The 23,512-nt window shown below is 38.2% G+C and overlaps 1 protein-coding gene across 1 annotated transcript in view; it reads left to right on the forward strand.

The window, feature by feature from the left end:
* Tbc1d32 (TBC1 domain family member 32) overlaps nt 1-4,316 on the forward strand; it is a 165,993-nt gene extending 161,677 nt beyond the window's left edge. Inside the window, exon 33 of the mRNA XM_051175508.1 lies at nt 4,033-4,316. Coding sequence (XP_051031465.1) covers nt 4,033-4,152 — 120 coding nt within the window. The 3' untranslated portion in view covers nt 4,153-4,316. The remainder of the gene's footprint in view (nt 1-4,032) is intronic.
* The last annotated feature ends 19,196 nt before the right edge of the window (nt 4,317-23,512 follow it).

The raw sequence follows: 23,512 nt of genomic DNA on the forward strand, positions 1-23,512 counted from the left end.
GAGGAGCAAAAGCTGAAGTCAATAATCCTTCATGTATCACCCTCCCTTGATTTCCCTATGTCTGATGTGTGCTCTGGAGAGGGTATCCTGGCCATTGTAAACACTGTCTGTTGATATTGTTATGACCACCACTAACACTTTGTGTTTGCTGAATGAGAGGCCATGGACAAAGGATGTAGAGGCATTGTCACTTTTGACTTAGTCAGTACTTACTGTGTTACAGCTGTATCCCAAGCACTGTTGTAGTCATATGACAGAATGTCCATGCCCCACATGGTTCTTAAATTCTGCTGAGAAAAATAGCACAAATAGATATTTCTGACTTTATACATCTGATTGAAGGACACTTTGACATGGTGAGTTAGTCAGAGACGTTGTTTGGGCCATTCAAAAGGATATAAGAAGGGTCATGAATACCTTAAAAGAAAAACTTTATAATGATCTCTAGACAAAAAGCCTTCATAAAAGCAGAGAGAGGCAGCTGCAAATCTTAGAGGCAAGAATTCCCATAGAGTAGTGGTTCTCAACCTTCGTAACACTATGGTCCTTTAATAGTTCCTCATGCTGTGGTGACCCCCAACCATAAAATTATTTTCGTTGACATTTGTAAATGTAATTTTTCTATTGCTATAAATCCTAATGTAAATATGATATGCAACACCATGAAAGGGTCATTCAACCTGAGCATCAGGACAAGTATTATGCATAGAAGACCTTGAGTATATAAGGATGGGAAGGGATGGGACAGAGAACATAGAAGGGTCTGTGCTCTATGGCAAGATTTCAGGGTTTAGTATATGTCGTCCACAGAGCAGCCTCAGCATTGTGGTCCCCAGTGGCTCATGAAAAATCAATATTTACAGTCAGGAAGCTTACCTAAGTTCATAATCTAAGAATTAGTGTGAAGAGATTTTCAACCTTTCTTGGCTAAATCTAAATCCTGTTGACTCAAATTGTCCCTGGTTAACTAGTGTAGTTATCTTTTAAATAATATTCTAAGTGTTTTAAAAAACAAGAGTTCTTGGAATTGAATGTTTATATCTAAAGGAAAGAAGGAAGCTCTGTTTACATCATATCATGTAATAGCAGGTAAGAATGTTAATTTCTAATGCTTTTTTTGCTAAAAGCCAGAGTTAATGAGGAAAGCATACTGAATAGCAATTAGATATAATACGAGATGTAGCATCCTCTCAGTGAACATTGTAACTAATTTCAATTATTGTAGTATAACCTACTAAAGTGTTTTCTTGAGCAACTACTTCACTATTGTTACAAAAAACGTTGAAACTTTTTTTTTTTAAAAAAAAAAACTATACAATGCTTCCCTATTCATAGACAGTGTGATTGAAATAGACTTAGATCAGCAAGTGAAACTACACTCTAAGAAAATGGGTAGTTGCAACTTGAATGATAGCCTAACAATTTAAATGGTCATAATCACAATCTATCCCCTGAGAAGAGGGTTAGAGAATGTCTAGGATGAGATGAAAAATATTCTACTTTACAGATTAAGAGTGAAACTTGGGTACTTTAAAATTTTTATTCAGAAATAAAATTGCCTGTCATATTTTTAAAGTGAACAGTACCATTTACAATTGCATTTAAAATGTATAGTTAAGTCTTTTCCTTATAACATGTAACCTCAGTACCCTTTTATGCTAATATTATGATATCTCTTCAATGTAGGTACTAGGATATTTTCTTTAGCATTAATATCTAAAAGAGGAACCAGTTTTTGAAAATAATATATTTTTAAAAGAAATCTATTTAAACCAAGTATTGACTGTGTCTTCCCTATGTAGTTTTATGTTTAAATGAAAGTAGAACAATAATTAAAATATGTTAAGTAGATTTTGATTTTTTTGTCAAGAAAGTATAATTAGAGCTATTGTTCAAGTTTTGCTATGTCTCATTGTAACTTGCATTTAATGAGTAATAAGCTTTTCTTTGAAAATCATGAATGCATCTATCCTGAAACAGTTCTCACAGTACTGGAATTTCTGTGATAGGAAAGATGTTACTATAATTGCTTTCCAACTTAGAGCATAAATGATCACAGCCCAGTCACGTATCATTTAAAGAAAGTGGTTAAGTTTGTAAGAATTCTGTAATTGCAACCATAGCTATTTACAGTGAATTCTGGTCCAGTAAGGCTGGTTTCACTTTGATCCTTTCCCCACTTTTTTTAGATAGACAGAAATTTATAAGGACCCAATATTTTGCCACCAATCAAGTAACAGCTATTTGTTTTGTTTTCTTTGCTGAGACAGGACTTCTTTACGTTTCCCAAGTGGCACTGAATCTACTATCTCTTTGCCACAGTCTATAAAGGACAAGGATTACAAGTGTGGGAACAATGCCCACCTGAGCATCTTCTCTTGGGTTCAGTAGTGTGCTGGACAGTTTTATGTCAGTTTAGCACAAGCTAAAGTCATAAGAGAGGAAGGAGCTTCAGTTGAGAAAATGCCTCCATAAGATCCAGATGCAGGGCATTTTCTTAGTAACCAATGGGGGAGGGCCCAGCCCCACTATAGGTGGTGCCGTTCCTGGTTTGGTGGTCCTTCCTTCTATAAGAACGCAGGCTGAGCAAGCCCTTGGAAGCAAGCCAGTAAGCAGCCCTCTTTCATAGCCTCTGCATCAGCTCCTGCCTCTGGTACCCTGCTCTTTTTGAGTTCCTGTCCTCATTTCCTTCGCTAAGGGGAATTGTAAGCCTGATAAGCACTTTCTTCCCCAGGTTGCTGTGATTGTGGTATTCCGTTGCAGCATTAGTATCTCTAAGAGAAGTTTCGTGTTTTTTAATGGGAGGACATGGTTTAACCTTGGCCGTTAACCGTGTAGGAGGCAGTCCTTTCCTCCGTCATTTTTGTGTCTTGTGTGAACAACCAAGAGCTTGCATGTGCTAACCGAATGTAAGAGTGAACAGGGAGAGAATGAATGGCACATTCTTTTACCTTAAAGTGAGAAGTGGAAATCACATGTTTGTGTGGATCGGATAATGGTGGATGTCATCAGTAAACACCATTCAAGTTTCTTCAGTGTCTGGCAACCTTAGTGATTAGTAATATTTTAGATTGTCTGTGTCTTTCTTCAAATTATGTGGAGTTTACGTGACACATGGAATATTAACAGTAAAGTTCCACATAACTATTTGCATGATGTGAATTATTGCTCATAAGTGAGTATATATGAAGTTATATTTATACATATATATATATAATATGAGCACATATGAAGCTTTTAAAATCATCTTTTATGTGAGAAATCGCATGCCTTTTTAGCTACTTACATTGATGGCTTCTATCATTACTGAAAAACTATCTGGTATGTAATATGCATTGCTTTTCATTCTTTAGGATTGCTGTTGTATTTATGTTATTCAATTTTAATCTTTAAACTGTAAGCTTGTAAAAGGCATGAATTGTCTAAAATGTTTATGTCCTCCAAAGCTAACATAGTTGTGTCGAATTGAGAATAACTATTCTGAAGATTTTAAAGAAACCTTTCAGGTAAATACTACGTTAGACACATTTGAGAGTGCTGAAAGGCATAGTCAACTGCTTCCCCTAAAGACATTAAAATAATGAATAGATATCCATGCCATTTATTCTTGAATGCCTCATCTGGGACAGTATTAAATTAAAAATGACTGTCCACATGCCTAGTGCCAGCATTGTGAACCACAGGCCAATGGAGGTCTTTGTGAGCAGCAAGCATCCTTAGGTAGAGAGAGTTCAGAGCCTTTATCAATTACCTTTATTAGTTTCAATTTTAGGAAGAGTTGCTGCTATTGCTGTTGCTGCTGCTAGCTGTAAAGCATTTTTGTCTTTTACAATCATCTTGCACCACAAGGCCATGACTCATTCCTGACAGACACAGACACAGCTCCCCAAATGAAAAGCAATTCCATATTTACTAGCCACGCAAACTGCCCCAGCATCCTGAGCTGAAAACAAATGATACTTAAGCATTATTCACTTGGAGCTGTGCATCTTTCTCTACGTAAATGAACTTCCCTTCACATTTTCCTGGCAGGAAGAAGCACTGCGTGGGTTTCGAGTGAGCAACTACTTTGAATACATGGAGACTTTGGAGCAAAACTACCGACCAGTGCTGCTAAGAGACATGCGCAGCATCAGAGTGCAGAGCACATAGACCACGAGAGGCGCTATAACTTTATGTTTTATTCATTTTTAAGGGAGGTGGGGTGACTTGATTGTGTTCTGTCTACACTGATAACATGTGCTTTTTGTGCCCATGCATTGTAAATCAGTACTTAGAGGTTCTGAACAGAATATATTCCTGTTGCTGTTGTGAAATGAAGTGAGTTCATTTGTACAAGTTCTGTGTTCTTTACATTTTTTAGGAGCAGTCCTAGTTTTAGGTTTTATTTATGTGTGACTTACGAAAGGATCAAAGACCTCAGTGTAAAACCTAAAAATCTGAAACTACTAGGGGAAAACATTTGATCTGGAATAAGCAATGGCTTCTGAATAAGATCCAAAGGACTCGGGGAAGAAAAGCAAGCAGAGACAAATTGTACTACATACTTGTGAAGTAAAAGAAAAGGAAGGAAGGGTACAAACCAGGGAAAATAGTTGGCAATTATTCAGTGGATAAGGGGGCTAATATCTAGAATATATGTTGAACTAAATAAACTACAAAAGAATAAAAGAACAAAAAGACTCCAGTCTACAAACAGGGAAGGAAGTGAGCAGACATTTCACTTGCAGAAGCACCCATGCAAAATGAGTAGAAGATGAAAGGCTCACCACCTTTATCCATCAGGAAAATGTCCATCCAAACAACTTCCCCTCATCAAAATGGCTGTCACCAAAAAAAGCAAGTACTGGTCAGGATTGGGGCAAGCACGTATAGATTGCTAGTGGCAATGGAAACTGAGCTAGCTACTATGGAAATCAGTATGGAAGTTCCTCAAAAGGCTAAACGTTGACTTAGGTTGACTTAGCCACACAATATACACGATATAAATAAATAAGTAAATGTATGTCAGATTACCATGGAGGTCCCTGCACATCTGTGTTTACCATGGCACTATCCACAATAGCCAGGTTAAGGAATCAGTCGAGGTAGTCATAGTATATATACACAACAGAGTTTTACTGAGACATAAAGAACGCAATTTAGCATTTGCGGGAAATTGGAACAGGAGATCGTGTTAGGTGATAAAAGCCAGTCCCCCAAAGACAAGCATCACATGTTTTCTCTCCTATGTGGAAGCTGTGGGGTAGGGCATGAAAATAAGAGGACAAGCGGTGTGAAAGGCATGGGGATTATAAGAAAGTAGTCTAGGAGCAATGAGGAGCCGCCGACATGGCTCACGCAAGAAAGCCTCCAAGCCTGACAACTTGATTTCAACCCACCATACTCACATTGTGAAAGGACAGAATTGACTCTCGGGAGCTAGGCTCTGACCCCCACATGCACACTGTAGATGTGCCTGGAACTGTAAAGTAAAATACTTCAAAAATAGGAGAGAAACTCATGTGAGGCAAATAGGATGAAAGTACATTGCATGTCTATTGGAAGTGTCATAGTGGCATAGAGTGAAATGTCCCAGCCTACATCATCTCTACTGCGGGGTAATATGCCTTCTACTGATCTTGGGAAGAAGAAGCAATTTTGTTTATGAAGGAAGGAGGCAGGGAGCAAGGGAGAGAGGGAGGGAGGGAGGGGAAAAGGAAGGAAGGAAGGAAGGAAGGAAGGAAGGAAGGAAGGAAAAGACAAAAGGCATGTGTACCATAGAGTTTGTACAAATGGACAAAGGTCTGTTTTCTTCCTTTTTATGACTATACATATGGAAAAACACAGACAACAGCTCAGTTGCTTATTTCCCCTGTGGAGGCACAAAGGACATTGTTCTACCAGAACATTGTTCTCAGAAATAATTGTCTTTCTAGGAGGCACTTTTTATACCGATAGCAATTTCTAGCTTTTCCTTGGAAATACAGAGTTCATATGGCTCATTTAGAAGACAGATTGTCTCCCTTGTTGATAAGCATTCTGCTATGATTTCTTGGTGATAGATTTGATTTGTACTGAACTTGAAAACATTAAGAAGGATAGATTTCTAAATTGAAATGTTTCACACTATGTTTTATTTAAGCAGAAGTCTCTGTGCCTGCAGGATTAACATGTGAGGGTCTGTTTTCCTTATGACTATCCATTTACTGTTTGAAAGCCAATACCCAGTATGCTATTAATTTACCAATTTCAGTTTTTTAAAAAATCATATAGGTTAGAGTGTATTTTTTTGCTTACATGACCATACATTTTAATCTAATACTACTATTTTTTATTTTATACCAAAATCAGTCATGCCCATTTTTTTCCCTCAGCATATGAGTCAACAGTTGATGTACAGGTTTTAATCTGGGGACATTTAAGCATTTGAAATATGTTTTTCCCAAACCAGGTTTTGTACTGTCTAAGCCAACAGTAGCTTTCCAGTAATAGTGTTGGTAAAGGACATTGTAAATTGGAGGATGGTACATTGAGCAAGCTAATTAGACACATTGCACATTTGGCTCCTGCTGAGTGAGTGAGGGGAGTAGGAGATGACCCCAAGGTGTGCTTTGTTTCCTGAGCACCTGTGGGGAGGTAGCATGCATGCTGCAGATCCCAGCTGCTGTGTGTTCCTGGGTGATGCTCTAAGGGCTGAGAGGCCAGAGCCTCCTTTCACGGGAAAACTCTCGCATTGCAGATAGAAATCATTTACATAGCTGGTGATAGACGACTTATTGGAAATTCAGGTAATATCTACATTATGACAGGTACATTTTGCAAACAGTGATGTCATCTGGAACCAGGTGGTTCTTATTTTTCTTTGACAAAGTAGAAACAGAAGGTTGTCCACACCAGAGATCCCAGCACTCAAGAAATAAGGAGGCCATCAATGCTAGTTTCAGACCAACTAGACCAACATACTGAAACCCTACCTCAAAAATCTAAGATGAAGAAATAAAATAAGTAAGTTAAAGAAAATGATAACACTAGGCAAGTTGTCTCAACAGGTAAAGGTGTTTGCCGTCAAACCTAATAGCCCAAGTTCAATTCCCATGTCCCACACAGTAGCAGAAGTGCACCAACTCCCACAAGTTGCCCCCTGCCCTCCACTCCTGTTCCCACCAAAACAGTGTAATTAAAAACTAAAAATAAAAAACAAGAAACCAAAAAAATTCCAAAATTAATATTAAATAAGGAATGTCTCAGAAAGAATGACTTATATTAGTTTCATGGAAGAAAACAGAAGATATATTTTGTGTGGCTATCCTTGTGATTCATGTTTCTCCTTATTTTAAGAATAATAGCCTGACAGAATACTGTCTTCCTGCTCTGGGTAATCAAGTATGAGCTCTTAGGACAGACTTTTCTCTTATTTGTGAAGAGCCAATTAATATATTTTGCAGAATTTAGTTACAAATAAAATTTTATGATATAAACTGTCCTGTGAGAGCTTTAGTATTTATTATCTTTGACCTATGTTTTCAAATGTTTATGTGTAGTGAATAGAAGCATGATAGCTGGTAGTTGAATGCTTTCCAGGATGCACAAGGCTGTGAGCCTCATCACCAGAACTTCAAAACACAACACTTGTTTGTAGTTAGGGTTCTTGTGATAGGTATCTAAAGTGTCTATCAGAGTATTACACAGTAACTCTCAGAGAAGTATTAATACTTCATTACAATAGTCTAAATCTGTCATTAGTGAGTCATACTGAGTCATACTCTCTGTTTCCCAGATGTTAAGAATGTTTTATTTTTTGTTGACATAGTCAACTTAAGTAAGCACTGTACATGAATATATTTGACAATTTAAAAAAATGATCTGATAGGGGAGAAATAGATCAGCAGTTAAGAACACTTGGACTTGCCAAGGACCCAGGTTCAGTTCCTGGCAGCTTGCAACCATCCATAACTCCAGTCCTATGGAATCCAAACGTTCTGACTACCACAGGCAGAAGGCATGCACACAATGCACATACATGTAGACAAAACACCCATACATGATAAAAATTTGAAAATAAGTCTAAAAAATTTAACTTGTAAAACAAGTGAGATATATATACCACTACTGAGAGAATAATATTCTCCTGAGATGAGTTATTTTTAAACTATGGAAATATAAAATTGACAAGATCACCCACCTGAGACTTAGGAAGGTTTCATGAAGTAATAAGAGATGAATCTGATTGGCTTGGGTTTAATAGAAAAGATTTTGAAACTGCCCTTTTGAGGAGTATTACTGTAAAATAAAAAAAAGCAAACAAACAAAAACAAAATAAAAAACAGGTAGTAGCTAACACAGACATGGTCTCAATCATAATTATTTTAATTTAACTTTATTTTAAAATAGGAGAAGTACATTTGAGATAAGCATGATGAAGTGGACAGAGACTTGATTTCAGCCCAAAATGAACTAAAATGAGTCCTATATTTAGGTAGAAGAGAATGCTACGAATCTTAGGGCATGCATGAAGTGTTAGCATCTACTGAGATCTGGACATTTTATTCACAGTAGCATAAGACAGTAAAGGAACACAGATGTATCATAGGCATTTTCAGAAACTGTTGTTTTTGTACTGGTAGAGGAAACAATTTGGTGTGGAAAAAACCATAGAGGATTTTTAGATGATAAGGGTATGTTATATAAGTCAAGGACAATAAGTGAACTGGGGGAAACAGTATAATTATGAATCCATGGCTGGAAGATGAGTTAGCAAAGCTGTATGTTCCCGCCTACTTATCCTTTTCTGTCCAGGGGTGTGCCAGGAATAGGTAGTAATCAGGATTAAGTGGAGAGGGGAGTTGGAGAAAAGAGAAAAGGGGGGATTTACTCCTTCCCATTCTGTTTTTCCTCTCTCTCCCTTTAAAACACTGTATTTTATTTCTCCTTCCTTGAATGATTTCCTCTTCCCCATGATCCTTTCCTTGTTACCTGAGCTGTGTGGGTATTCCAAATAAAAAACTGAAGAGAAAGCTAACATTCACATGTGAGAAGACATATAATTTCTGTCTTTCTGGAGCCTAGTTACCTCATTCAGTGTTATCATTTCTAGATCCAATCATTTACTTGAAAATTTTATGATTTTCATTTTTCTACCACCTTAATAATATTTCCTTATACAACTGTACCAAATTTAAGGAGCCATTCATTGGTTGAGGGCATCTAGGCTGTTTCCATTTCCCAACTATCATGAATAAAGCAGCAATAGACAGGGACGAACCAGAATCTCTGGGGTAAGATCGAGACCTTGGATATATGGCCACAAGCGGCATAGCTGGATCCTTCCGCACATCTATTTTCAGCTTTTTAAGGAAGCGTCTACGGATTTCCATAATGGCTGTACTGGTTTGCATTCCCCCAGAAGTGCATGCTCATTCCCCTTCCCCCACATCCTCACCAGCATCAGCTGTCATTTGTTGTTGTTTTCTTTTCCCCCTATAGGCCATGCTGATGAGGAAAAGATGAACTATTACAAAAGATACTCTTTAATCAACGTTCAGTAACAAGGAAATAGACGCTCAAAGCATTTCTAGTAAAAGCCTTACAGGTCAGCTTATAGAGAGCTTCTACCATCCAGCAATAACAGACAAACTATGTGCACACTTACATCTACCCATCCCAAGTAGTGGAAATACATAATGCAAATTGTTGTACACATTTTTCCAGTGTTAGAAATGGAATCCACTTCTACTAGACAAGCTCTCTCACTGAACTACATCTCCATCCAAATAAAAAAATATGTTTCAACAAGTACTTTACCAAAAAATACATACTTAAGTAACACTGGAAAATATTCACAATCAGTGGTTTAATGGAACTGTTAGCAAAATGCGGGAGATAAGCACTGCATAATCAGTGAAATTTCTACAACAAAATGCATAACTTGAATCCCAGTAAAAATGACTTATAAGGTCTGTCAACCTCGTGTGGCAACTGGAACTCTGGAACTCAGATTTCTTGGTGGGAAACGGCAATAACTGGAAATTCCCTTTGGAATGTTGTTGCCTTGAATGAAGTTAGACAGATATCTAATGATGTGGTATGGTCATGTCCCTCCCAGGCGTCCCCAAAAAGAAATGCAAAGACACATCAGCAGCACAGCAGTTTCACTCATATAGTTACAAAATGGAAACCACCCCAGATTTCTTTCAAATAATGGATGGATAAATGGCTATTCACATTTTAGCTCAGTAATAGGGATGACATCACTTGGTTCCCACACAATTATGGAGGAAAGCTAGCTGCGTTATGGTGAACAGAGAATGATGGAAGAAAACAGGCTATGATCCCACTCATGAGCTCCAGAGGAGGCAATCGGGAGTGAATGAAGAAATTGTTAGTGGCTTTCAAGTACTGGGGTGGGAGGAGAATAAAGAGCGATGGGATATAGAAGCTTGGGGGAGGGGGTGTCCTATACCATCAGAACCTGCATTCTCTACATGTTTTTAAAGACACTGGAATGTGTGTGTAAATCGAGTAAGGTTTGGTCACCTTATCAAAGTTGACAATATCAAAAGAGAACATACTATAAAGAGAATCTGACAAAAATGTCATATGACAGAATCCCAGTTATCACTTTAGCTGAAGGTTCCCGTGGAGCCACATCAGGTCCAGTCCACTCCACCTTTGCCAGCATTTGTCTGGGTTGAAAAGTGATGTAACCAATTGCTTCATGTGGAAATGGTTACTTGTTACTCCTGCAGAGGGCCTGGATCTGGTTCCCAGCACACGCTTCAGGCAGCTGGAAACTGAGCACGTGCATGTATACACACATGCACACACATATATGACTTTTCTCTCTCTTTTAAATGAGAATGATTCTAGGACTTTAACTCCTTGCTTCTCATCTGAATGTATTAATACCTATTGATTTTTTAAAAAATGATCACCTAGCCTTGTGTTCTTGAGGTTAACTTCAGTTAATCATGATATCATATAAATTTCACATATTGTCAGGATTAAGATATTAAATTACAAGAATTTTCTATGTGCATGAGGAATATTTATCTGTAGTTATGTGGTTTGAGTTTTTGGGTAATATGTAGGGCTGAATTCCAGCCTCCTTCCTTTGTAAGACCTTGTATATAAGTAATATGTTTTCCCCTAGATGTTTAATAGAATTCTTCACAGAAGCCTATAATTTTTTATAAGGTTTTTAACTAAAAATTTAATTTGTATAATAGCTTTAGGGCTATTCAAGTTATTTTTTAAAGTGAACTTTGGTAAGCTGTTCTTTCACTGAGTTTTGTGCATTTCATATTAATTTTCAGCGCCAATGTGGAAAGGGAAACTCACCAGTTCCCACTCCGAGACAAAAGAATAAATCACTACTGAGAGATGGAGAATTAGCCTCACCTAGGGATGAGGCCCGTAGTTGGTTACCTAATGGAAAGTGGTCATCCTTACCCACACTAACCAACTTAGCAGGTTGCATTTACGTATTTATTCATATAGATGAACAATAACAGAAAATAGGCCATCAATTTAAGAGGGAGTGGGGAATATAAGAGGGGTTGGAGGGAGCAAAGGGAGGTGTTATAATTTTAATTTAACTCAAAAATTTAACTAAAAATATAAATAAATAAATTGCCAAGGTTATTGGCACCAAGTATTTCACAAAAGTCTTTACTATTTACTTCACTTAGTGGAGTAATTTTTATTGGTGTCACTGCTCTTGTCTAACTAGTTTGGCTGATGTTGATGATGTTTTAGTGATTTTAGTGTTACTTCCAGTCCCGTTGATCTATATTGGAATCTGAGGCGTTTCCTTTAAATTTTCATTTCATTTGCTCTTTAAGTCATCTATTTGAAGTCTTCCTCTTCTAGCATAGGCATTTACAGCTGTGAAATTCCTTGTGCTTTGCCTTAGCTGCATCCACAGATTTGAAATTATTTTCATTCTCATTTGCTTAAAACTCTGTCATATCCTTTTATATTTTCATTGAGCCACAGGTTATTTAAAAGTATGGTGTTTAGTTTCCAAAATGAGTTTTATTTCTCAGAACTATTTTTGCAATTCTTCTAGTGAGAGATAACCCAAGGGTTAAGATTGCTTGCCCTTCCTGAGTTCAGGTCTCAGCACCAATATTGGGCAGCTCACAGCCACCTGTAACTTCAGCTATATGGTCCCCAAGACATTCTTTTGCATTCCACAGACACCTGTATATACATATACATACAAATTAATAATTAAATAAATCTTTAAAAACTAATGTTCTTGGTGTAATTTTAATCCTTTCCAATTTATTAAAAGTTGATTATGCTTCAAAAATTATCTTCAATTGGTTTAATGTGTGCATTGCTATTTAATGCTAGCATGTTATTCAATTATGCTATTAGTAAACATTTTTTAGAAATCATATCTCAAAAATTATAGTCAATTTTTGTAACACTTGCAAATTTACAGTTACTTGTAAATAAGTATTTACAAGCACAAGCAAAAATTATTCAATCTTATTTTCCAAAAATTTTATCTTAGTAGTATGCAAAGAGGTTCCAATGGAATGATGAATGTAACATCAACATGATTTTGAATTATAAAACAAACACAATTGGAATGTTAAGTATTAAGACATTAGACCAAGCCCTAATAGATGGCTCAGAAGTTCAGAGAACTATGTGTTCTTGCAGACTACCTGAGTTCTGTTCCCAAAACTCATGTGAGATGGTTTAAAACCATCTGTAACTCCAGCTCCAGGGCATCTCGTGTCCCCTTCTGACCTCTGGGGTACCGCTATACACATATGACATACCTACACATAAATAAAAGTAAATCTCCCTTAAGAACTGGCCTATGTTCTTGACAAATGTATTTTTACTCACTTATTATGGGATATGTTGCTAATGTAAATAATAATAGCACATTTACGTCTATGTAATCACATTTATTAACTACAACATATATAAGAGTAATGTGTGTGTGTCACATACGTTGGCATTATCTGGACTACATCATGTATCTGACAGACTGCAATATAACCTGAAAATCCAGTCATGATTTGGAAACCATATGACTTCTTGCTATACACCATGTGTGCAAATGTGTGTTTATCTTGTATGGAAAACTGACAGAGATCAATATGGGATGCAAAAGAGCCAGTCACATATTCTAAAGGAACTGGTCTGGTGGTGTTGATGAAAAACTCAAGTATCTGATGTTTCAATATTTTTGCTAGCACAGTATTTTTAGATTCCTAATTTGTTCTTACTAATCCTAGCTCAGGTATCTGTGATAACTGGGACACAGTGGGCATGCCACAGCCTGCCATTCAAGCCCCACACAATGCCTTGCATTGTATGTTTGTGGTGTTGCAGATTGTATCCACATGGTAGGCAGGTACACACCACTGACTACATATCCAATCAATGCCTTATTTCAACATAATGCCCAGTGTTAATATATTCACCCATTGTCTGCTTTTGTGCGACAATGGAGGAGTTGATGTGAATATTTTTGACAGCTTGCAAAATATTTCAAGCTTACAAAGCTTAAAATATTCATTAGCTGTCCTTTATAGGGAAATTGTCAATGTGGTTTAGAATACTAATTTTACACTTAAATCAAAATTCATGTGGACTTAATAACAGTTTTAGAAATAAGAATCCAAGCCCACTATTTTACTGATGATGTAGATACTATTCAGAAGGAAAGAATGCACCTCAACACTATAATATATATATATATATATATATATATATATATATATATATATATGAAATCAAATGTGCTGATGTGCTAGATAATCTGAGGGAACCAGCCTTACCTGAATTTGAATCTCAGCTCTGCCATCAGCAAGTTACTAAGTCTTGGTTTTCTTGTGTATAGAATGTGTACAGCATTAGTACATACAGCGGTAACATCCTTTTGGAGGCGCTTATAAATAATAACTATTCTAAGTTGTGTGCCTAGATGGGGATAAGAAAGCCTGAAACTTGTTTCTTCTGGCCTTGAGCTCAGTCCTCTTCTCTTTATATTTGTTATTCTTTTATATATCCACTCATACTTTCATCAGTTCTTACTAGGGATGGGACATTGTTAGGCTCTAATATTTAAACTCATTTTGACTTTTAGAGGAATAACATTTATTTTCATTGCAATCAACTGACAGAAATTAAATTCCTGTGTGATCTGTGGTTGGACACATATTTTTGTAGATATCTAATTTACTAATATGTCCTTCTTATATGGCTAATTTATTTGCATTCTAGATTTAATGATATAGACTAGATCAATACATAATGGATTATCAAGGCATTTTAATTGTTTTATTCTCTCCACTGATAAGGAAGATGAATATTTCTTTTGTATGTGACATAAATTTTGCTAATGTATTTTTCATAATGAAATTAAACTACTGGTGTCCATTTTCCTCTTGTAGATTATAACAGGAAAGATTTATTCATTTAGTGGGTGCTTATTTATTTAATGTATTTACTTACATGATGAATTTAAACAGGATCAAGGGAGTTAGAGTTCCATAAACCCTGAATTTTCAGCACTAGCAGTATTTTAGCTTTTAAAATCAGTTAACTTCTTTGGCATGTTTCCAACCCTATATCCTGTTGTTGGCAATGGGCCACCATGAAATGCTAAGCACCATGGAGATAATTGGACTGTCATGTCTGCTAATAGAGTATGTTTGAGAAACATTGGGGGAGACAGTTATTAAAATGTTGGCTGTTAAAGTTGGATCATCTAGTCCAGTATTTAAACATGGATTTATTATCAGGATACATCTAGGCTGTTTTGTATCGAGTAACACATTTATATTTAGTCCTTCCCTAAAATGCCAAAGTTCATTTTTCCAGAGTCTTTCAAATAGAATCTTCTTTTTTACAGCAGCGGATGTAATTAAGTGTAGTTTCATTGGGAATAAATTGTATAATGAAAAGCAAAATTATATTTGGTCAAAGTATCTTCCTAACTTCCCAAGTTTTTCATTTTCTGCCACAGTCCTGCCATAGCTGCGTTCAGGTCCTGAGGTCCTGAGATGGGGTAGGGGTGTGAAGAAGGAATTGTCCAACCAGATGAGTGTCACACAAATGGCTGTCCCCACCCCCAACAGCTCCAGCCATCTTTATTTATACTTCAAAAACAAGCGTATTTTCCCCAATCTCCAGCTTTAACCTCTGGAATAAACAAATACCCCCACCCCAACTTTTACATCAAAACAGCCTGTAAAACAAAAACAATGCTGAGCATTTTGCTAGCTTGGCTAAATATCAAGCCCAGCACATCCTGTTCTTACAAAGCTAAAAGGTGATAAACATAGACACACATTCTCAAGAACAACAATATCATTTAAAACTTAATAAAGCATGATTGTGGAAATGATGATTTGCCACAAACTGCTTGCATACTGTTATTCCTCCATCTGTTCCCTTGTCCTACAAAAGGGTCCTGCATGCCTAAGCCTCTCTCTAGAGGGAAAACTTGAATAAGAAACTTTTTCCATCTTGATGATTGTTTTCCTAGAATTAGGAAATGTTAATGTTACCTATGTTGCTTTCTTTTTATTTTTATCACTTTTTTGATGGGATGTCATTCTATAAATATCTTTCTCTTATTGATGATGCTTAATGAATTTAGCACTGTTGGCCAATAGGAAAGCAAGATAGGCGGGACTAGGAGACGAAGAGGATTCCGGAAGTAGTAGGGAAGAGATTCAAGATGGAGGACGGAGAGAGAAGAACGCCAGGGCCTCTCTCCGGTAAGAAGAGACCACGTGGAAGTATTTAGATTAATAGCAATGGGTTAATATTTAAGACAGAGCTAGCCGATAAGAAACACTAGTAACTGGCCAATAGCATTATATCAAATACAGCATTTCTGTGTGTTATTTGGGGCTGGCGCGGCTGTGAGATCAGACTGGCAGGGGAGAACATACTCATAACAACTTTTTTTTTTTTTTAATTTTACATATCTATCCCAGTTCCCTCACCCTCCCATCCTCCCATGCCCCCCTCCTATCCCATTCCCCACCCACTCCAGAGGGAGGGTGAGGCCTTCCAGGAGGGATCATCAAAATCTGTCAAGTCATTTGGAGTAGGGACTAGGCCCTTCCTCCTGTCTCTAGGTTAAGGGCGTATCCCTCCATGGGGAATGTGCTCCCAAAGTCCATTCATGCACCAGGGATACATCCGGGTTCCACTGTCAGAGGTCCCTTAGACTGCCCAGGCCCTCTAACTGAGACCCGTGTTCAGGGGTCTGAGTTGGTCCAATGCTGGTTTCCCAGCTATCAGTCTGGGGTCCATGAACTCCCCTTTTTCGTGTCAGCTGTGTCTGTGGGTTTCTGAAGCCTGGTCTTGATCCCTTTGCTCATCACTCCTCCCTCTCTGCAACTGGATTCCAGGAGTTTGGCTCAGTGTTTAGCTGTGGGTGTCTGCTTCTGTTTCCATCAGCTACTAGATGAGGGCTCTAGGATGGCATATAAGTTAGTTATCAATCTCACTATCATGGAAGGGCATTTAAGGTAGCCTCTCCACTGTTGCTCACATTGTTAGTTGGGGTCATCCTTGTAGATCTTTGGACATTTTTCTAGTGTCAGTCTCCTCTTCAAACCTATAGTGGTTTGCTGTATTATGCTACCTATATTGCTTTCTTAAATGTTCCCATTAACCCTTATTACCTCCAATCCTGTCAGCACTGAATCTGAAAATTTCCCGGGATCTGGAGTGACGTTTGATATTTCTAGTTAAGAAACCTGAGAAGCCTCAGTTCCCAAACAATTTTAGGGGAAGATATTTTGAGGGAAAAAAAAAAGGGATTTCTGGGAAGGATCACATCTGTCCCAAATGTGTGACTGACAAAGTGAAACTATAAACTGCCAAGAAAATCAGCAACATTATGAGAGAGAAGAGAGTGCCCAGGCTCTGTGGTCCCAGCAGTAATCTGCAGTGTTCAGGTGTCCATCTCTATGGGTCTTGTCTCCTGGAGACTTGTTGAACAAATATTCATGTGCTGATCTATAACTAGGCCATCACAGCTCCCAGCAGTTTTCCTCTGAGTAGATTCATCAGGTTAATATTTTGGTTAGTAACAAGAAATCATTTTGATCCTCAAAACCCTTCACTGAAATAGATGATTGGTGTGGCAAAGCCTGGGAAGTGGTCATCAAATGACTTTCTCTTCCCAGGTTAGGAGTATGACAGGTTATCCACTCCACTGAGGTTAAGATGGGGCCAAGCCAAGAAAGCTGTGTGTAAGTTTTTTTCTCATTCCTGGGTACCTTTGGAACCCGGGTCCTTGAGTTTATGAAGAGCAAAGAAAGAAACTTTACATAATGTGACTAAAATCTTAAGCATTGAATATATCCTATTTATCTTGTTTGCCTGAGAAATCTTGTTATGAGCCCAAAGAGACAGAATTTTAATTTCGTGGCGTTTTATTAGTTTCCATATTGATGGTTCAAGAGGATGTGGGTGAGAGAAGGCATCTACTGCAGATTCAGCTTAGAAACTCTGTGGTATATTTGCCCATTAGCAGTTTTATGAGCGTGATGGGCAGTGTTTGAGTATTCATGTGCTGTCCGGAAGTCTGGTCATGTAGGTGAAAGCTGAGCAGACACTATGCTAATGTTCTGATGGTACCAGTGAACTCATATTGATCACAGTATTGTGTTTCATGTGTCCTATACGATAAGCTGTGTGTGTGTATACACACACACACACACACACACACACACACATCTCTATTTAAAAAAAAAATTGAACAACTAGGTTCACTTGTGTGCTGTAAAAAGAACTTCCCAGTATTTTATACAGGGAAAAAATATTGTAATTCTAGTGGTGCAGCCCTGTAATATCAGTTACTTGTGAGGGTGAGTCAGGAGGTTTACAAATCCAAAGCCTTCCTGAACTATAAAAAAACCTGGCCTAGGAGATTTAGTAAGAACTATTCTCAGAGGGGGTGTGTATGTAGAAATGTGGCTAGTGATTGAAGTGGGATATCCTAATTCAATTCTTTTTAAAAATTTATTTATTATGTATGCAATGTTCTGTCTGCATGTATGCCTGCAGGTCAGAAGAGGGTGCCAGATCTCATTACAGATGGTTACAAGCCACCAAGAGGTTGCTGAGAATTGAACTCAGGACCATCCTAAAAGCAGCCAGTGCTCTTAACCTCTGAGCCATCTCTCCAGCACCCTCATTCAATTCTCAGTAACACACACACACGCGCGCACACATGCACACACATGCACACACTCGCGCACACACACACACACACTGTTGCCTGTCAAATCCATGTGAATTAGAAAGTACTTTGATGTGCAAATAGAAAAGGAATATTTTGGTTGTGCTAAGGATTGCCACACTGGCCCCTCCATTTGCACATGTGAAATAAACCTAGGAACCCTGGTTATTCAGCCAAGGATACAGTAATTTACCAGGAGCAACATGGACATTTTACCAGGAACACATTTTGAGTGTTCACTCATCACTAACTCAAAAACAATGGGAACGGATTGGTTAGCTGTTCCCCAAAATATGGCCCAAGATTCATAAAAGCTCAGTTGCTTTCGATGCCACTTATTATTGGGGCATCAATCATGATCAGAAAGAGCCATTCCTATTCATTCAATCCATTCCTATTTCTCTACTTAAAGAAGCAATTACAGACTTTCGGGGATTTCCAGCTGCATCACTGAGGTTGTCCTGGGGAAGAAATCTGGGCGTGAAGAAAGCAAGCTCAGTCCTGAATTCACCAGTATTTCAAAACTTGATTCTTCCCAGAGAATATATGAAAAGAAATGGGCGGGGGCGGGGGGAGGAAGAGGAGCAAGCTGAGTACATAGCCTGCATCTTGCCTTGGAGATACTGAAGCACTGCATCATTTAGAGAAAATTCATCAGAAATACTTTACAGTGTTCTCACATGGTAAACCTGCAGGTGTATTTTATCATCACAAATCTCACAGAGGTGGTCCTTATGAACTGAAATTTAATCTTTTTGTTAGGACAAATTGTTCTGTAGATATCTTTAAACTTCTTGCTTATTTTCATTAATATTATAATACAAACTGATCAGCATTTAAAGTCATAAATATGCTATAAGAACTGCATGTTTGCTACAAGCTACAAGATCATATGGCAATTATACAGCCATCGTATCATGAGATTACTCAGAAGAATTAAGAATTCTGATAAAAGCCAGTACAAAAGTTGTACTTGGCATTATAATTTTGTGAATGAATTGGCTGTTTCTTGCTGTAGAGTCTTCCTGTAGCTTATTCCTTTCTGTAACAAAGTTGGAATTTATTTCCCACATGTTAGCACTATCTGATCATTTACTGGGAACAAATTTCTCCCCTGCATTTGGAGTTTTACTGATTACACTCCCTAGCTATGTGTGAATACCTGTTCTCCATTAACAGGTCCTAGTGTTTGCTAATTATATCCTTTAGCTATGTGTGAGGCCTGTTTCCCTCTCTCAGGTCCTTGGTAAACCCCTCTCCATTATAATTGCAGAGATCTGCCTTCCTGCAATTACCTTTATTGTCAGCCAGGCATTTGGTCAGTGTTTAGGGCCCAGGCAAAAGCATCCCATCTAAGACATTCCCAGATATCCAAGGATATAGAATTACTACATGACAAAATTGTTGATTCATAGCTGCCTGCATGGATAGAAAAAGTAAACATGCCCTGGTTTTATCTCACTGGCAGATAGAGAAGCGATGACCTAAATTAACCCTACACTTAAAGATGCTCAAACTTCTTGTTCTATTAACTCAAGACTTTAGCTTCAAGATTTACTGTTCCCTCCTGTTAACCCTAAGAAGTTAAAAACAAAGGCAATCAGCCCATTTGCTCATCCTCAGGGAAAAGTCAACTTTCCTGAAGGCCCCTGCTGCCACTGAGGCCAGAGCACTGGAGGGCCCCAGGCTTTGTTTCTTTTGCAAATTACACTTAGACTGTCTCTAAGCAATTGATGCTAAAAGTTTCTCCTAGCAGTTTTAGTTAATTGCTCTGTGTGAATCTTATCTGCCCTGCTGACCCTGAGAAACTCAAGCCTCACATTGTATTGTAAAAAGAAAAGAATTACTGTTGCAAACTTATATACATCTGTGAACTGGGGAGAAACAAACAGCACACACCACACACACACACACACACACACACACACACACACACACACAGAGAGAGAGAGAGAGAGAGAGAGAGAGAGAGAGAGAGAGAGAATAAAGGCAGAGGAGCAACTGTGTGCAAGTCAATTCTTTTTTCCCTCAGATTTTAGTTCCTTCCCTTATTTATAGATCCTTTTTTTTTTAAGGTTCTTAAAGTGAAAGCTCTAGAAGCTGTAATTTTAAGGCTTTTGACACATGTTCTTTATACCTTGTAGAATCCCATGACAGTCAAGTTTTAATCCATCAGTAAGTATTTCAAAATCTAGTATATATGATGGTCTCTATCAACAAAGATGCTCTAGAATCATAAAATTTTGTGTGACTCAAAAAATCAAGGGTTAAAGTTGGAATTTGCAAATCTTGAACATTATCAAGGGCAACTAACTGATGGCCTGTGCATGTGAGCAGAATCGGGAGAGGACTTTTAGGGCATGCTGGAGGATCTGCATTTGTTCCCCTGCACCAGAGTTTAAGAAGGATGGTGATCATAGGGATTTTCACAAGAAGGAGATGCAACCTTGAGCTGAGTGGGCATGAGGGAAGCAAGATTTTAGCTCCTCCAGAAAGGGTGCAAAAGAAGAACGCACTAAGGATGTGCAGGTACAGGGTCCGACAAAAATGGCACAGAAAAATAGCAGCAGGCCGTCCGTCAGAAAAGCCCCCAGGCTGCTGGAAACGGTTATTCCAGGAAAAACACCAGCGCTGCGTTCGTGACTGACCAGACTTTCTGCTGTAGGTTGTAACTATTGGTACTAATTCATGTTGAGATTTAAAACAGCTACTGTAATATCCTACTTGCTACATTTTATCTAGCTTATTTATTTAAATTTATTCTCTTTAAAAGTTTTCTGAAATAATTTCCTAATTATTCCTTCAACTGTTCCTAAGTTTTTATATTTATTTATGTATTTATTGGTTTTTTGAGACAGGATTTCTCTGTGTAGTGTTGGCTGTTCTCTTAACTCACTCTGCAGATCAGGCTGGCCTCGAACTCACAGAGATCCTCCTGCTTCATGCTTCGGAGTGCTGGGGTTAAAGACGTGCACCATCACCTCCTGGCTGAAAACTGTTTCTTTAAAATAAACTCTTTATTGTTGTATTTGCCAATAGTATGTGTTTCTAGTTCTTAAACTGTGGATTATGGTAATCAGGAAGGAGTACTTTTCAAATAAATCTTCCTGCCAGATTTTTCAAATTTCCTCCTGAATGGTATTTTAAATGCAATTCTGGAGACGGTGAAGAGGTTTGCAGTCAGAACAAAAGGACAAGTTAAAACTTTCAGCGATTCTAAAATAAGAATCTATTAAAGACAGAGTGAGCACTGCTAAATTTCTCTAATGAAGTAATTATTTCCAGCTGTGTTTCTTAAGGGATATTTAGTAATTAAGCTTGTGGGTCCTTAATGAGAGTAAAGCTGAAATAAAGCCCTGTCCTGAACACTCTTGACTGCCGTGAAACAGCCGTAGAGAGCAGATAAATGGCTGTAACCTTGAAAGCCCTTACGTGTACTATTCCCTTTCTGTTAGACATTCTGAACCATACATTTCCTACCATTTAATGCTATTGGCTGCAGGTTTGGCACTGGGCACTGTAGGGAGCGTTGTTACCCTCATCATCAGTACTCCCCTCCCCCACCTGCCCACCTCCTCTTTATCTGCCAGTGACTTTCCTTAGAAAACCGACTTGTTTGATCTTTCCTGAATTCCTTCTGAGACACTCCTAGATGCCACAGGTGCACGCTTGACCCATCTTGAAATTTCTTTCAAACTGTATCATAGCATTATTTGGAGGTGCTGTCTGAGCCAGGTGTTTCTGGGTTCTTTGGGTCTTATTTGAAAAAAAAATTGAAAGGCTCCCACAAATAGAGATACGGAAAGGAAAGAGAACTTTTGAGAGGAAAGTGGTAGCAATGATCTGATACTGTGCAAGTGAGCAGCCAGCTCAGAGTTAGAGTACCTTAGGGCTCTGGATGTTTTATGGGGTCCAGGAGGAGGAAGGATGGTTGCTAAGGACCATAGAATGCATGGCTATCTGTTTTTCACTGACAAGATTGATTTCTCTAAGTAATTGCTTACTGTGCATTGCCCTTGCCATGATGCATCTGACTTAGTCATATGTATGTCCAATTATGCATAGACACAGAGAGTAAAGAGACAGTTTTTCCTCAAAATTCACTCAGAAGACACAGTTTGCCTTACTGTGCATGTGCCCAAGACTAGTTCATGCTGGACTGGCCTCCTGTCACAGGTAGAAAATATGTTGTGGAACATATTTAAACAAAAATTGATGACAAAAGGGGATCTACTAAAGTTGGCAGGGGGGTTTGAAGTCCGGTGTCAAATAGCCCAATGCAAGTGAAGATGGTAGGTATATTGTTAAGAGACGGTATATGCATAGCTCATGTCAAAGGGCGTTCTCGCTTGCTAAGCTCTCCCCCTGCTCACTTGCCTTAATATAGTACATGACAAATATGAGGACAGGAGGTCAATAAACACATACGTTGGTTTTAGTACAATGGGTACCTAACTTATGTAAAAGTTATCACTTGAATGTCTATCTGTTCTCACTATCTACTGATATAAGACAAGGGTGACTGATGTTCAAGACCTCTTGGGATCCATCCTAAATGAAGTATAATACAGATAGGTTTTAGAAGTTTTAAATGGTTCCTTTCCCATGTTCCATTAGCACTTTTGAAATAAGAGTATTAATTGAGGTCATAAAGCGTCAAAACTGGACACCCATGCCTTCTTCACTGAAAGGACTTTTGGGAGGTGTAGGTGATGTGAACTATTGTTGGAGATAGTCGTTTGTATTGCATTCAGGGAAAATGCAGCTGCCAAAAGTTAAGGATACGAAGAGACCAAAAAAAGAGGCAGAGAGCCAGAGAGGACTGCACAAATACAAATTACTGGGGACTATGGACCCCAGTGTGTCTTTAGTAACAGCAAGGCAGGCCAAGGATCTTCATAGGCCAAAGCAGGAGGGAGGAGTCTTAAGGTAAGCAAAACAAAGTTAGCCTGTGGAGAACTGCATTGCATATAGACTTTTCCAAACATTATTTGACATATCAAGCATCACTTAAGAAAAAGTCTAGATGTCAGTGATAGGCCTGGCATACTTGGCTGTCTGTCTAGCAACTTTATAATAGGATATAACACATACTACTTGCAAATCAGATGGCAATTATAACAAAAATGGCTGTACTCATCGCACTGGAGGACTTCATTCACCCGTAGAAACTTGCAACATTAAATAATCAGGTGTTCACTAAGGGAGGCTGAGGAACAGGTCCAATGGTCAGCCCGGAAGACATGCATACAAGTAACACACAGACTCAGCAGGTTATGTTTAAGAATAAATATA

The sequence above is a fragment of the Phodopus roborovskii genome, unplaced genomic scaffold (assembly GCF_943737965.1).
Source record: "Phodopus roborovskii unplaced genomic scaffold, PHOROB, whole genome shotgun sequence".
NCBI classification, from domain to species: Eukaryota; Metazoa; Chordata; class Mammalia; order Rodentia; family Cricetidae; genus Phodopus; species Phodopus roborovskii.